The sequence below is a fragment of the Patiria miniata genome, unplaced genomic scaffold, assembly GCF_015706575.1.
Source record: "Patiria miniata isolate m_02_andy unplaced genomic scaffold, ASM1570657v1 HiC_scaffold_19, whole genome shotgun sequence".
In the NCBI taxonomy this organism is placed as follows: Eukaryota; Metazoa; Echinodermata; class Asteroidea; order Valvatida; family Asterinidae; genus Patiria; species Patiria miniata.
This window is the reverse complement of record NW_024037057.1, coordinates 4,705,016-4,721,720: the sequence shown is the minus strand read 5'-3', so window position 1 is coordinate 4,721,720 and position 16,705 is coordinate 4,705,016. Positions and strand designations below refer to the sequence as shown.

Genomic DNA, 16,705 nt, shown 5'->3' with positions numbered 1-16,705 from the left:
CAACCATTATTGACAAAATGGCATACGACTGGGCTACAGGTGTTGCACTTGGAGAGTTTCCACTTGTGTTTGTATTAAAAATGTCCGCTCTCGAACAAAAGTCGGATCTTGTTGATTCAGTGTTTGACCAACTTTTATCAGATGACACAAAGGTTAACAAGCGTGATTTGGAAGCATTTATCAAAGACAATGGTAGTAGTGTGCTCATTCTGATAGATGGTTTTGATGAATTCGGGACAACTAGCCTGGAACCAGAGAAATTTGGGTCCATTCTAAGAATGCTCAATCGAAAATTTGGCAAAGAATGTTTTGTAGTTGTAACAACACGCACCTCACACTTTGCTAAATTGGCAAGCAAATCACTCATTTCCAAACCTTTCACCCATGTGAAAGTTTTGGGATTGAGGAAGGAAGATATTGGGCAGTATGTGAGAAGGTTTTTCTCTAAAAAGCTTGATATTGCTGAGGGACTTCTTGACAGGATTCAGTCATCAGATGTGCTGTCTGATTTGTCAAAAAGTCCCATGTTTCTTCTGCTGATGTGCTTATTATGGAGGGAAAAGTCAAAGCTACCCGAAACTTTATCGAGATTGTTCAGTCAGGCAATTGGATACATGTTTCGAAGAAAAATGCCTGAAATATCAGAAGAAGCAATATCGAAAGTACTAATTGCAATCGGCAAAACTGCATTCAAAGGGCTTGTTTCCCCAGAGCAAAGACTATCATTTCAAGAGGAAGAGTTTGAGAAGAGTGCACTTGATAAAGCAAAACAAGCGGGTATTCTCACTAGCCAGCGGGTCATGAATTGGCTTGAAACGCACAATAACGTGCAGTTCATTCATAAGACACTTCAAGAGTATTGCGCAGCTATGTACTTTCAGTGTCTTTTAAGCAAAGGAGACGGGACATTTCAGAAGATTCTTGATAAACTTGGAGATCCTATAAATTTTGAGTACTTGATGCGCTTCTGCTGTGGCGACAATGAGCATTGCACACGGCATGTACTGCGAATGCTGCATGATAAGGATATCGATAGCGGGAATCTGTATAAGGATATGAAGGAATTGGGCTTAAATTGCTACTTTGAAAGTCAAGCAAGAGATTTGTTATCAGTTGATTTCATTGAGTCTTTTTTGACTGGAGGCATAGAGTTAAGTGGCAACGACAGCGTAAACTCGTTTGTGTGGTTGCTGCAGCATGTTGCCGAGCAGACAGAGTTATCGGAAGTAGATTACTTCGATAAAGTAAGTGAAATTCACTTAGAGGCGTGTAACCTGTCAAGGTTGAGTGAAGTCGTAGCTTCGCATTTGATCCCAATGAGAAACGTGCGCGTTTTGCATTTCGAAGAATGCGCACTAACTGGTAGCAGTGCTAACAAACTTTTGTCATCATTTCGTAATGGAGGTAACTTGATTGAAATAAACCTTGGAGGAAATAATTTGGGCGGCTCAGCCAAAGACTGGGCGGTCCACTTGCGAGGGATGAAAACCTCGCGACACTTCGTTTGAATGAATGTTGCTTAGACTCGCGTGATGCAGTAGACATTGCATCATCGGTTGGGAATATGCCAAACTTGGCCGATCTTGGTCTTTCAGGCAATAAGGGATTGGGTGGTAACGTAGGAACGTGGGCGGCTAGTTTGCAGTCGATGATTCACTTAAAGAAGCTTGACATGAAACACTGTAGCATTTACAGTCGCGATTTGAAATATATCGCTGAATCAGTAAGTCGCATGCGGAATCTGGTGGATTGTGATTTCGGTAGTTTCTTTGAGGAGTGGCGGGTACAGTCAATGGGAAATGGCATAACGTTGATCATCAAGGGGTTAACACTCACTGTCAAGGATTTCGCGGATGTACTGCAGTCATTCAATAAGCGGAGCGATTTAGTCGGATTGACTATTCATGGCATTTGTGGTCTGGGTGGTTCTGCAGGTATCTGGACCCCACTCTTGCAAAACCTGACGGAACTTCAGGAGTTAGAGTTAAGTGATTGCGCACTGCAATGCGCTGACATTGAACACCTTGCTGCATCATTACGTCAAATGCCAAACCTGACCGATCTCAACATCTCAGAGAATTCGAACTTGGGTGGTCACGCAGGAACTTGGGCGGCTTGTTTGCAGGAAATGATTCACCTGAAATCACTCGATTTACGGGAATGCGACATCAATGAACAAGATCTATCACATATTGCATCATCAGTAGGGGACATGCCCAACTTGGCCCATCTTAGCCTTGCAGGCAATGAGGGATTGGGTGGTCACGCAGGAACGTGGGCGGCTTGTTTGCAGAAGATGATTCACCTGCAATCACTCGATTTATGGAAATGCGACATAAATGAACAAGATCTATCACATATTGCATCATCAGTTGGGGACATGCCCAACTTGGCCCATCTTAGATTTCCATGGAATGAGGGATTGGGTGGTAACGCTGAAACGTGGGCGACTAGTTTGCAGTCGATGATTCACTTAAAGAAGCTTGACATGAAACACTGTAGCATTTACAGTCGCGATTTGAAATATATCGCTGAATCAGCAAGTCGCATGCGGAATCTGGTGGATTGTGATTTCAGTAGTTACTTTGAAGTGTGGCGTGTACAGTCAAGGAGTAATGGCATAGAGTTGAGCCTTCGGGGGTTCTCACTCACTGCCAATGATTTGGCGGATGTACTGCAGCCATTCAATAATCGGAGCGATTTAGTCAGATTGACTATTCATGGCATTTGTGGTCTGGATGGTTCTGCATGTATCTGGACCCCACTCTTGCAAAACCTGACGGAACTTAAGGAGTTAGAGTTAAGTGATTGCTCACTGCAAAGCACTGACATTGGACACCTTGCTGGATCATTACATCAAATGCCAAACCTGACCGATCTCAACATTTCAAAGAATTCGAACTTGGGTGGTCACGCAGGAACGTGGGCGACTAGTTTGCAGTCGATGATTCACTTAAAGAAGCTTGACATGAATTACTGTAGCATTTACAGTCGCGATTTGAAATATATTGCTGAATCAGTAAGTCGCATGCGGAATCTGGTGGACTGTGATTTCAGTAGTTACCCTGAAGTTTGGTGTGTACAGTTATGGGGTAATGGCATAGAGTTGAGTATCAAGGGGTTCTCACTCATTGTCAAGGATTTGGCGGATGTACTGCAGCCATTCAATAATCGGAGCGATTTAGTCAGATTGACTATTCATGGCATTTGTGGTCTGGGTGGTTCTGCATGTATCTGGACCCCACTCTTGCAAAACCTGACGGAACTTCAGGAGTTAGAGTTAAGTGATTGCTCACTGCAAAACACTGACATTGAACACCTTGCTGCATCATTACGTCAAATGCCAAACTTGGCCGATCTCAACATTTCAGAGAATTCGAACTTGGGTGGTCACGCAGGAACGTGGGCGGCTAGTTTGCAGTCGATGATTCACTTAAAGAAGCTTGACATGAAACAGTGTAGCATTTACAGTCGCGATTTGAAATATATCGCTGAATCAGCAAGTCGCATGCGGAATCTGGTGGTTTGTGATTTCGGTAGTTATCCTGAAGTGTGGGGTGTACTTTCATGGAGTAATGGCATAGCGTTGCGCTTCGAGGGGTTCTCACTCACTGCCAAGGATTTGGCGGATGTACTGCAGCCATTCAATAATCGGAGCGATTTAGTCAGATTGACTATTCGTGACATTTGTGGTCTGGGTGGTTCTGCATGTATCTGGACCCCACTCTTGCAAAACCTGACGGAACTTAAGGAGTTAGAGTTAAGTGATTGCTCACTGCAAAGCACTGACATTGAACACTTTGCTGCATCATTACGTCAAATGCCAAATCTGACCGATCTCAACATTTCAAAGAATTCGAACTTGGGTGGTCACGCAGGAACGTGGGCGGCTTGTTTGCAGAACATGATTCACCTGAAATCACTCTATTTAGGGAAATGCGGTATAAATGAACAAGATCTATCACATATTGCATCATCAGTAGGGGACATGCCCAACTTGGCCCATCTTAGCCTTGCAGGCAATGAGGGATTGGGTGGTCACGCAGGAACGTGGGCGGCTTGTTTGCAGAAGATGATTCACCTGCAATCACTCAATTTATTAAATTGCGACATAAATGAACACGATCTATCACATATTGCATCATCAGTTGGGGACATGCCCAACTTAGCCGATCTTAACCTCTCACGCAATATGGAATTGGGTGGTAACGCTGAAACGTGGGCGACTAGTGTGCAGTCGATGATTCACTTAAAGAAGCTTGACATGAAACACTGTAGCATTTTCAGTCGCGATTTGAAATATATCGCTGAATCAGCAAGTCGCATGCGGAATCTGATGGATTGTGATTTCAGTAGTTACCCTGGGGAGTGGCGTGTACAGTTACTGGGTAATGGCATAGAGTTGAGCATCAAGAGGTTCTCACTTACTGGCAAGGATTTGGCGGATGTACTGCAGCCATTCAATAATCGAAGCGACTTAGTCGGATTGACTATTCATGGCATTTGCGGTCTGGGTGGTTCTGCAGGTATCTGGACCCCACTCTTGCAAAACCTGACGGAACTTCAGGAGTTAGAGTTAAGTGATTGCTCACTGCAAAGCACTGACATTGAACACCTTGCTGCATCATTACGTCAAATGCCAAACCTGACCGATCTCAACATTTCGGAGAATTCGAACTTGGGTGGTCACGCTGGAACGTGGGCGGCTTGTTTGCAGACGATGATTCACCTGAAATCACTCGATTTATCGGAATGTGGCGTCAATGGACAAGATATACCACATATTGTATCATCGGTTGGAAAGATGCCCAACTTAGCCGATTTTAACCTCTCACGCAATGAGAGATTGGGTGGTAACGCTGAAACGTGGGCGACTAATTTGCAGTCGATGATTCACTTAAAGAAGCTTGACATGAAACACTGTAGCATTTACAGTCGCGATTTGAAACATATCGCTGAATCAGCAAGTCGCATGTTGAATCTGGTGGATTGTGATTTCAGTAGTTACTCTGAAGTGTGGCGTGTACAGTCATGGAGTAATGGCATAGCGTTGAGAATCAAGAGGTTCTCACTCACTGTCAAGGATTTGGCGGATGTACTGCAGCCATTCAATAATCGGAGCGATTTAGTCGGATTGACTATTCATGGCATTTGTGGTCTGGGTGGTTCTGCATGTATCTGGACCCCACTCTTGCAAAACCTGACGGAACTTCAAGAGTTAGAGTTAAGTGATTGCTCACTGCAAAGCACTGACATCGAACACCTTGTTGCATCATTACGTCAAATGCCAAACCTGACCGATCTCAACATTTCAAAGAATTCGAACTTGGGTGGTCACGCAGGAACGTGGGCGGCTTGTTTGCAGAAGATGATTCACCTGAAATCACTCGATTTATGGGAATGCGTCATAAATGAACAAGATGTATCACACATTGCATCATCAGTTAAGGACATGCCCAACTTGGCCCATCTTGGCCTTTCATTCAATAAGGGATTGGGTGGTCACGCAGGAACGTGGGCGGCTTGTTTGAAGAAGATGATTCACCTGAAATCACTCGCTTTATGGAAATGCGTCATAAATGAACAAGATGTATCACACATTGCATCATCAGTTAAGGACATGCCCAACTTGGCCGATCTTGGCCTTTCAGGCAATGAGGGATTGGGTGGTCATGCAGGAACGTGGGCGGCTTCTTTGCTGAAAATGATTCACCTGAAATCACTCGATTTATGGAAATGCGACATAAATGGACAAGATCTATCACACATTGCATCAACAGTTGGGGAGATGCCGAACTTGGCCGATCTTAACCTTTCACACAATGAGGAATTGGGTGGTAACGCCAAGACGTGGGCGGCTGGTTTGCGGAAGATGATTTACCTGAAATCACTCAATTTATCGAAATGTGCCATATATGAACAAGAACTTCCACATATAGCTTCATCTGTTGGGGAGATGCCGAACTTGACCGATCTCAACCTTTCAAGAAATTGGGACTTGAGTCGTATCGTAAGAACGTTGCCAGCTAGTTTTCAGAGGATGATTGACATCAGCGTTTCTCATCGTTTGATGAGAAATTATGGCATTTACAGTCGCGATGGGTCCGATGAGGAGTGTGGTGTTGAGCCATGCGTTAATGGCATACAACTGAGCATTCAGAGTCTCTCAGTATTAACGGGCAAGGGTATGGCGGATATTTTACAGTCATTCAGTAATCGGAGAGATTTGGTCAGGTTGATCCTTTGTGACGTTGTTGGGTTAGGTGGTTCCGCAGAAATATGGACCCCACCCTTACAAAACATGACAGAACTTCGGGAGCTGAATTTAATTAAATGCTCATTGCAGAGCACTGACATTGAACACATTGCTGCAGCAGTAAGTAGAATGCCAACCGTAGAATCCCTCAGCCTTGTGGGAAATGATTCTTTGAGAGGCTTTGCACAAACATGGGCTCGCTGCCTGAATCAGATGAAACATGTAAGTAGCCTGAAATTGGGCGGATGTGCACTGACAAAAGAAGATAAGAAGCATATATCTGAGGCATGGGGAAGTGGAGTTGATTTTGAGTCTTCTGAAGATGACTAGATGTCCAATGTATATCTGCGCTGAGATCAGTTATGTGCATGCCCAAATAACCTATAAGATGAATGCGCACGAGTATATGATGCAATTTAAACGTCATTTGCTTCGAGTCAGTCTCGAACTCACATCTGTAATTCAAGTAAACCCCAAGTCCCACGTAATCTAGTTGGAGTCATAGTCACAGATAGGAGTCACTTGAATCGATGCCTGGGTCAATTCACGAATCACCTGGATCGAGTCAGGCTGCAAGTCACGAGTAGGGTCCCGAGTCACACGTAATCCAGTTGGAGTCATAGTCACGGAAACGATGAGTCACTTGAATCGATCAAACAATCCCAGGAAACGAAGCACTCTATTGGATCCAGTCATTTTGGAAACAAGCTGAGACATGACGCAATATTCTTTCGATATCAAGCTACCCAATATCTCACAATAAGTAATAGGTAAAATATAAAGCGGGTATTCTTATTGATATAAAAATACGCTTTAATGAAATTCACGCTAATCTGAAAGCGCTTGTCCTTATTTTTCAATGATTTGTAGAATTTTGGAAATAGTTGTTGCATCGGATCATTGAAAATTGTTCAGAGTTTATCATGTAGTTACTAAATCATCATAGCAACATTCAACTTCATGAGTCAAAATATTGAAACCTGTCATCTATTGATGAAGCATTTTTTTTTTCAAAAAAAATAATAAAATACAAGTAACAGTGAAAGAGACTTCCGCTGTTTGAATGGGCAAAGCCTTGTTGGTGAAGAGCCTAATAGAAATACTTTCAGCTGAATAAATGTATATGCATGTGTGTCTAATCACCGGGTCACGTCGCCGCTGACTTTTTGCAACTCTGGTAACTATATAACTCAGTATGGAATATATTAGAATATTAATCTGTGTCGCAATGACAGTATGACATGGAATCAGTAACGAAGCTCAAGATTTTCCTGATAATGGTTCATGCTGTTTATAACTTGTACATATCTTTGTGTTACCCATTTTTTTCATGAGAAATCGAACTGCAAGTTTGAAGTGTACATATTTTTACCTTTCATATTGTGCCACACGAGTTTATCACAGACATTAATTTTTGTATGCAACTGATTCTAACAAAACTGAGAAAAGTCTCTTGGATTGAAAAGTTTACATACCATTCAATGTGTGTATTTATTTATTGGACAGAAGCCACCTGATTAATACGGTCGGTATTAAATGTATTAAACTCCTTTGGACAGTACACCAAAATTGAAGCCAGTCCTTTTGGTAACTGCGATAACTGCGCATGTCATGTTTACCTGTGGCTTCACTTCATAAGTTATATAATATAATACTTATATCAGATATTTAATATTGATGATTCCAAATTTGTTTTCTGAAACATTTACTGTTAGAGTTCCACACTTACTGTGAAAGTAACCAATTGTGTTGTGTAAGTGCATCTTATGTCACTGGATTGTCTTATTTTCACTTCAGAACAAGTCAGATTTTGTTGGGTTAACACCAGGTTTTGTGAGAAATCGATATTGAAGAGAACTTGACATTGATTTTTTTAAACTGTTCCAAGTCATGAAGTTCTACAAAGATTTCAAGAAAGCTGTGTCAGAGTTGAAAGATATGCTTTCTTGGAAACTGATTAAAACAAAAACACTGTGTCTTTATGTATGGTAACAGTTTTTTTTTTATAAGCCTTGCTACTTTTACACGTTTGAACATGACATTATATTTAACATATGACTTGTATGATAGTGATCATATTTTCACTCACACAAGGTTTTAATTTTTGTTTTATCAATCGCTTAACTCGATCCATATTCAAAGTTATTAAGGGGACGAATGATGATGATAACTAAATATGAAGCACAAACCAAGTGAAAGTTGAGTCATGATTGTTGAGTCTGTAGATCATCCAACATGGCCCAGTAAGGTTAGATGCTGTGTGATACATGGAGAATATTTGCACTTAGTGTTTTAACTACGAAATACTGGGTTTATTGAATTTAAGTACCGGTAACATGTATTGATGAGAAACATTGGACGGGTATTTTTGACAGGTCAGATTAAGTGTTGTAATCGATTTTAATTGTGGAAAATATTTGTTCTTTTCCCCCTTATATCGGACACGAATAGCAAAGTGTAAAAAGGATCAATCCAGTTTAATACTGAAAATCATTAAATACAGTTGATTTTAATTTGATATCAATTTTTTCCAGTTCCAACTGTTTATCGCCCGAGAGTGAGTGTCAGTGCAGGAGTTATTGTAACAACAGGTTTCATTATCTTTTAATCAGTTGATGGACATATGTTTGAGGTACGAAATAAAGTTGTAATAAATATTTTGTATCCACTTTTGTCATCTTGCTTATTTATACAGTATTTGGTTGATGAAGTAGGGCTGTTTGAACCTTTTGTAAGAAAGTATTTGTTGTGTTGATTTCTGGTTAAAAATAAGATGCATGACCCGCGCGATTGCAGAAAGTACACCACTTGTCTGATCTGGGCATCCCCCTGGTTTCTTCTCCATAAATGTATAGTCAGACGGTTAAGGCGATCGGTCGTTGCAGCATGTTGTCGCAACATGACAGCTTGCTGCTTTATCAATTTGTCCAACATGGAAGTGAGGGCCTTTTGGCTTTCAACCAAGTTATTAAGTACCTTTATGGTAATCGAAGCCTTGGCTACCACCTTGTTAAGGTCATATTCAGCAAGCTCTACTTCTCCATAACTGTATAGTCAGACGGTTCAGGCGGTCGGTCGTTGCAACATGTTGTTGCAACATGACAGCTTGCTGCTGTATCGATTTGTCCAACATGGAAGTGGGGGTCTTTTGGCTTCAACCAAGTTATTAAGTACCTTTATGGTAATCGAATCCTTGGCTACCACCTCGTTAAGGTCATATTCAGCAAGCTCGACAAATCAAACCTGCTCATGCCAAACTTTATCTACAGAGGGTATATTCACATCTTGGAACAGCTTGAGGGCAAGGTTTCCAATTTCAAAGAAAGATGATTTAGGGTGATCGACCACTAACCTACGTAGTTCTCTGCGCACTGCCGCATCAGTAGCCCCCCCCCCGGCATCAACTGTTCTTTCAGGGCCCCCTCGACCGGCCTCTCGAAGTTGGGACAAGGCTTCCATTTTCTTTGGAAAAGTGGCTACGGCCTCCATCCATCATACCATCGGATGATGGATCTACTGAAATCAGTCAAACTGTATTAAACGCTCCCGCATGCCCCCCCCCCCCGCCCTGCCCCGCCGGTCTGCAAAATCATGAATACACCAAGCTACCATTATATTAGTCAAAGCGTTTAAACTAAGAGCTGAAGCTAGTGTATGGACTGGTTTCAACTTGAAAGACAAAATGAAGAGCATCCTAATGCGAAGATCGAAGAGGCAACTGAGACCGAAGGAATACCGTCTTGAAATGCTTCTCAAAAGCATTGTCATCATCTTTTATGCGATCTGGTCTGCCAGTGTAATCAATGACAATGAGTTGAGCATCTTGTCGAGTGAGCTATCTGATGAAGGTCAGTTTGTTTGTGTTTGTTTATGGTGTAAACATTGATCTCCATAATAGTAATACTAATGGAAATCAATGGGTGTAAATCTAGCCCAGGTTGGACGACGTCTTCATTGCATTACAACGGAGTCCAACCTGGGCTAGGTGTAAATCGGGGACACACACGTGCAACATAATCGGTGAATCGAGGATAGATACCAAATTGAGGACGACCTCGATTAGAAAAAGTGTACAAAACAGTGGCGTAGCACGGTCATTTTTATTTGGGGGTAGCCTAAAAATAGTTTGAAAAGGGCACTTGCACATCCGTCGATGGGGGCGCTGTTCAAAACTGACGATTATGTACACTAACGGACAATATTGAATTTTAAATTCAAAGGCAACGTTTATTTCCATACTTTCCACAAATAAGTCAAACTAAGTTTTCAAATAAAAAGAAGGTAATTGTATGGTTGAAATAAATAATCATACAACAATGTAATACAACAAATAAATATATTAAATTAGGGTGAAGAGTATGGGGCTTTTCATATAAACCGAAGCTTGTAGAGAACAGCCTAACACGTAAATGTAGAGAACAGGATCAGGGAAAGACAGGTGTGAAATAAAAAAAACAGGCACCCAAAACGAAATATGCCTTAAAAAAGGGCCCCACTTCTTTATAAAAAGGGCACTTGTTTTGAAAAAAGGCACTTCTCAAAAAAGAGGACACTCTCCACAAATTATTGAGGGGGGGGGGGGGGGGGGTTAAGCGGTGGTGAAAAAAGGCATTTGAATGGAAAAAGGGCAGTCTTTACAAAACATTTGGGGGTGAATACCCCCCTTACCTCCCCCTCCTTGTTCAGTAAAAAAGGGCACTTCTTAAAAAAAAGGGCACTCTTTACAAATTATTGGGGGGGGGGGGGGTGGGGGGGGGGGGTAAAGCGGTTGTGAAAAAAATGCATTTGAATGGAAAAGGGCAGTCTTTGCAAAATATTGTGGGGGGGGTATAAATGCCCCCCCCCCCACCGCTGGCTACGCCTATGTAAAACCAAAAACAGCTGTTGCGAAAACGTTAGGGTACAAACAAAGGAAAAAAAGGGAAAAGGAACAAAAGAATATCCTTGATTTACACCATAAACGAACGTGCAAGTGCTCTTACACATTGGCACTTATGGGGTACCGGGGGCAACAATAGGGACAATAGTACCCCACAAGTCTGTCTTTAGAAATTGAAGTACCCCATATCCATAACACTATGTGTTTTGAGATTTCTAAGGGGACAAAGGAAAACAAAAGAAGGAAATAAGGGTAGAGCAATAGTGGTACCCCATAAACCCCAAGGTGCTAGAGACGTGTACGTGTATAAACACTGCCTTATGGGGTACCGGAACAATGGGAGGTACCCCACAAGTCCATTTTGTGACCTTGTGGGGTACTACAGTGGTACCCCACAAGTTTTTCACGAAATAGATATATGGATTTTACTCCAAAACTAGAAATTTCCAAGGTGGGTTGATGTGTCGCGAATGGACGAGTTTAAGAAAAGGGATAATAAGTCCGAATTTCAGCCCAGGAAATTAATTCTAGTAAAATTAAGAGCATTTTGAAATTAGTGCCATCGCCAAACATTGCACAAATTTAGTACACGAACAAAGGAAGTACCCCACTTCTATGCCTGTGTAAGGTGTGTGCGTGCTGGTGAGCGGGCCGTCGTCGGGTCGTTGAGAGGTGGTTTTTTTTTTTATTGATAAGGCAATGAAGACCAAGTTATGGGGACTTTCTGTTGCCCCATAGCGTCTTTGGTCCCCATATTACCATTTGACAGCACGTGTGTAGTCCCCATAGTAACGGAACAAGAATTTTTATTTTCTTTTTAAGGTTTTACGTTTAATCTGGCAGAAGTTAATTAAACCAAAAGTCAGCATTGGACCCGTTCAGAAATGCGTCACCGCATGCGTTTGCCTGCTTTCAATGGTGCTTTTCAAACCAATTTGTAATTACTGCCAAATCTTTGACAGAATGTCGGAATCTGTTGTCCGTTCTTTACGAGCGTCGTCAGTCACTGCCAGCGAGGAGTCGTCTCCAGCGCACCCAGGACATCACGGGGCGATGTGTGCTGGACCTGGAGCGATGGTTGGACAGCGAGGCCAAGGAGGGTCTAGCGCTCACCGAGCTGGATGAAGCCCTCCGTGACATCGCCAAACCAGCACTCGGTCACCGTGAGCAGTAGAACCTTTCTTTTATAATTTATCAGCATCATCGCAGTCGCAAGCGAGATCTCGTTCACAACGCCATGTCAGGTGTCTTTATCCCTCATTATTTATAAAAGGTCTTCAATAATCTGGTGTCTCTGTCAATCACAAAAATGTAGTTGAACGGTCTTCGTTCTCTATTACTAGGGCATGGAAGTCTCCCACATAATACATCACGTATGGCCTGGTCTACAGCACGGTAGCCAGGCCCAGATTAAGTGTTTCGTAGGCCCTAGGCACCTGCGTTCCGAAGAATGGAGAAGGAAGGGGAAAGGAAGAGGGAATAAGAACAAAGTTGAGAATGTAAATAATAAACACTGTTGCTCAAAATCTCCGCGTAGCTGAAATCAGTTTCTGAAACCCATGGCAAAAGTTTGTACATTCTGTCATATCGGCACTAGCTACCGCGCGAAGTCGCTTCATATACGGGGGTTAGCAACTACAGCTGTGCAAAACACAAGCACGTGCTCGCTCGCACGCAGTTACGAATTGAGCTGATTCTTATATTAGTGACGACTCAAAATAACGAGGGCGTATTTCGATAGAGAGTCAAGCTACAATTTTTATATTTGCGCTACGGAGCATCTGCAATCCACAAATTTCCCGGGGCTCTTAAGCGTTCCCGTAACCCACGCCTTCAGGGCTTCGCGGTCGCATATGAAAAAAAAATCCACAAAAAAGGATTTATAGAACCCCCCCCCCCCGCAGTCAGGGATTAGGAAACAGGCCTGAACAAGGTATGCGCAAAGGTAATGAGCATGTACATGCAGTTTTGCGACAATGAAATAAAAATATTATAGCTGGATTGATATGATTGGTATGATTGGATTGAATTTCGTATTTTCGAGCAATTTTAAAAAATCAATTTCGAACGATTACAGTACAAGCTCTCAATATAACAAATTAACCATTCTTAGAAAAGACAGAAAATAAAACAAAAAGTTATGTGGCGATGGCCAAGTCTTCAGGAGTCGGACTTATGACCCTAACTCAATGAGCCCCTTACCGACTTCCATATAGAACTCTTCCGGGACTCGGTACCCGGCCCACCACACCTCCTTCCCTGTCCATCCATGTAACTCGAAAGTCAGGCACCATAAAGGGAGGAAACGAGGTGGCACCCTAAGCCTTGCTGCCGAGTCAGCAAAAGAACCCCGTACCTATACGCAGACGCCAACCTGGACTTCGCAGACAGTCCCAACTTGTGAGTCAGCTTACCGACCGACCGAGCTAACTGCTGTTGGTAAATGACGACGGGAAATTAATACTCTTAAATGACAGAACAGCGGGCATCGAAACCCAAAAAATGACACCAAGTGGATTCGAACCCCTAACCCTGGGTCCGCTGTCAGACAGCTTAACAACTAGGCTGGTTCAGTAGGTGCTTTTCTCTTTGCGTTCAAAACATAATCATTATTTCCACAGTGGGAGAGTTACTTTGTGTTTCAAAGATGCACGAAAGACGCACCAGCATAGCGCTATACACATGAATGCTGTTACGTAATTCTTTTCAACAATCATTCTTATGTACGGAGCAGTTGACTATTCAGAGTCAGTGCGAGCAATTAACCTTTATATACCAAGCTCGTCCTTATTCTGTCTCATCAATTGTTTCGCGTCACGCGTCTTTCGGCCTGCACTGACATATCGCGCTGATTGAGTGAAATTCTAGCAAGTTTCCACCACCTCATTATATTTATATCAAACTATACTGACCCGTTTACAAAAAAATTACGAGGGAATATTGTTTGTCTGATTCAAATTCAGCTCCTTTAGCTAGCTTGGGAAAATGCATCTTTTCTTGTACTTACGCTAAGTCTAGGAAATGATGCCAATATAATACAATATCACATTTACGTCAGCCGGTGGCATGATTAGAATCGTGACCATGCGAGTGCAATGACGGCCAGTGGTGTAAATCCGTGCTGGCGAGTGGGGGGGGGGGGGGGGGGGGGGGGAGATGACCCAAATCCCACAATGCAGAGCGCCAGTAAGAGTTAGACATGGAGAGTCAGTTTTTTTTTTCAAATTACGGTCGACAAAACCAGGCCCATTTGAATGAGAGTCATTAAACAACTTTAGCTAAGTGGTTATAAAGTCGGGTATAGCGTTCTGCCGCCTTAAAAAAAACCATATTGATACAAGGAAAAGAAAAAGCCAAATTTATAGTCGAATCATACGATTACGAAACTACTCACGGGAACAATTTCAAATGTCCCGCTCTGCGAATTTGTCGACCATCTCTCATAATGCACTATGAACAATGAACTCTCCGTGGCAAACTCCTGGTGGCACATGAAACGCCCGAATTGCCCGGCCGTGGACATTCGAAAAAAAGGGGGGGCTGGACACCACATTATACTGGGACGCTCTTTATCAATGTGTATACTCGCGCTTACATGTTTAACCGTGAGCAGTATATCCTTTCTTTTCTTACTGGGGGAACAGAGCTAGCCCAGGTGGACTCCCCTACCGCACTACGTACGGAGGGAGAATGCAATGAAGTCTGGGCGTCCAACCTGGGCTACGAGCACACCATAATGCCCCGAGGCACACACAATAAATCTTCCTCTTAAAAAAAAAAAAAAAAAAAAAAAAAAAAACCTTACTCTCACAGGTGATCAAGGCATTCATCAAATTCAAGTTCGATTCATCCACTTTCACAAATTTCTGTTCAAAGTTTTGTTGGTTATCAAATCCCTCACAACATTATCACCCCTGAAAGCAATCTTGACGCCCATCGCCATAGCCGAAATGATGCCTCCACTCCATTGCAACATAGAGCAACTTTCAGGAGGACGTCGCTATACCACTTTCAATTCGCTCTTTTCACACTCCGCCATTGGGCATTCACAGCCTCGCTCTGGCAACTTTACACAATAACAATAGCTGGTTCAGTGATCTGAACCCCGACACGGGAATCACTGAACCGGCTATATTTATTGCGTAAAGTTGCCAGATCGAGGCTCTGCATGCCCATGGCGGAAGTGTGAAAAGAGCGAATGGGGGGGGGGGGGTTGACTACAAATTTGCCGACAAGACATGCCTGTTGAATGGTACAAAGGATTGTTCACCCGGTCACCCTGGCCTCTTTAAAATCGAAAAGTGTCTTCCTGATCCTATAAGGTGCGCTGTTCAAAGCGGACAGTCATGGGCATTAGATCAGACAATAGATCATCCCTGCAAATTTGCCGACGGACGCATTACTTTTCCCGACAGGAGGACAATGCAGCCGACAACATCGATTTATGTGGGGGTTCACACCCCATCTGTGCATGGACGAACACGGCGAATGTCCAATCTAATTTAATTCCTGCGATACTTATCATTGGATTCATGTCTGCTTGTTTTCATCTGTCTTTCTTTTTTTCCCCCAGAGATTGCAAACGAAGTTTTCGCAGAGAAGACCCACAACCTCCGGGATTTGTTTGGCCGAGACGGGCTTCTGGCCTCCAAAGATTTTTTTTTCCAAAAACGCCATCATTAACAGGAGCTTCCCCAGAATTCATCAGACAATGCATCGTTTGTTGTGAGGATGATAGATAGGATACGACTTGGGCCCTACAATGTCACGGACAGGTGTTAACACAGAAACTAACTATGAGCACTGTCCGACACTCGTGGCGCTGTTCATTGCAGACACCCGAATACAACCAAGTTCGGCAGACGACTATGAGCTCCGTGCAACAGCACCCACTCAACGGTTAGACTTCGCCCAAGTCTGAGTTACAAGTGGTATGTCAGTAAACGCACTAGTGACTACTGCACGGTTAACAACCTTAACGCGCAGAGCTTCAGGGCCGCCTTGCTCCACCCACATGTGGAGCAGTAGCACCCACCCGGGGTCACGCCTCATATTCCTTGCCCCTATACAATAGCATCTCGCTACATTTAGGTTTACGTATAGGCTAGTTTCATGTGAGTTCAGAAACCCAGAGTTGGTCAATCTTACCTGGTGCTTGAGCACAGTCGATGAGCTTTGCATAATATTCATTCTTAACACTCAATCAGCGTTGTTTGCCCATTCGCACAGATAGAGCGTGATTCGTCCTACATGTATCTTACAACTCATCTTAGGACATATAAAGCGATAAACAAAACCAAGACTTGGGACAAGTCTAGAGATAGGATATGATAGGATATGATAGGATAGGATAATCTATGACAGATATATTAAAACGAGTCCGACCGTGTTGCAAAAAAAAGTTATGACGCATTGAACACATTTTACGTTTGATACAATTGTTCCTTGGACAAGTACAATTGTTCCTTAGACAAGTTGCGATTTAAGACGCGTTTTAGCATTTCCTGAAATCGCCCCAGGTTTTGCGTTCGGGAGGGGAGCAGAATTGGAACTTTTGTTTTAATTGAAAA

At 42.9% G+C, this 16,705-nt stretch overlaps 1 protein-coding gene across 1 annotated transcript; it reads left to right on the top strand.

Moving 5' to 3' along the window:
- The first annotated feature begins 9,938 nt into the window (after positions 1–9,938).
- LOC119726052 lies at positions 9,939–15,818 on the top strand. Its single transcript, XM_038197668.1, has 3 exons — positions 9,939–10,104; positions 12,098–12,298; positions 15,709–15,818. The coding sequence occupies exons 1-3, from the start codon at positions 9,939–9,941 to the stop codon at positions 15,816–15,818; spliced, it is 477 nt and encodes a 158-aa protein (XP_038053596.1).
- Positions 15,819–16,705: the final 887 nt, after the last annotated feature.

Bases quoted from the DNA above. Each gene is read 5' to 3' on its own strand.
- LOC119726052 (XM_038197668.1), top strand. From the start codon at position 9,939: ATGAAGAGCATCCTAATGCGAAGATCGAAGAGGCAACTGAGACCGAAG. The intron at 10,105-12,097 runs GTCAGTTTGTTT...AATCTTTGACAG, and splicing joins GAGTGAGCTATCTGATGAAG to AATGTCGGAATCTGTTGTCC. The intron at 12,299-15,708 runs GTGAGCAGTAGA...TTTTTCCCCCAG, and splicing joins CAAACCAGCACTCGGTCACC to AGATTGCAAACGAAGTTTTC.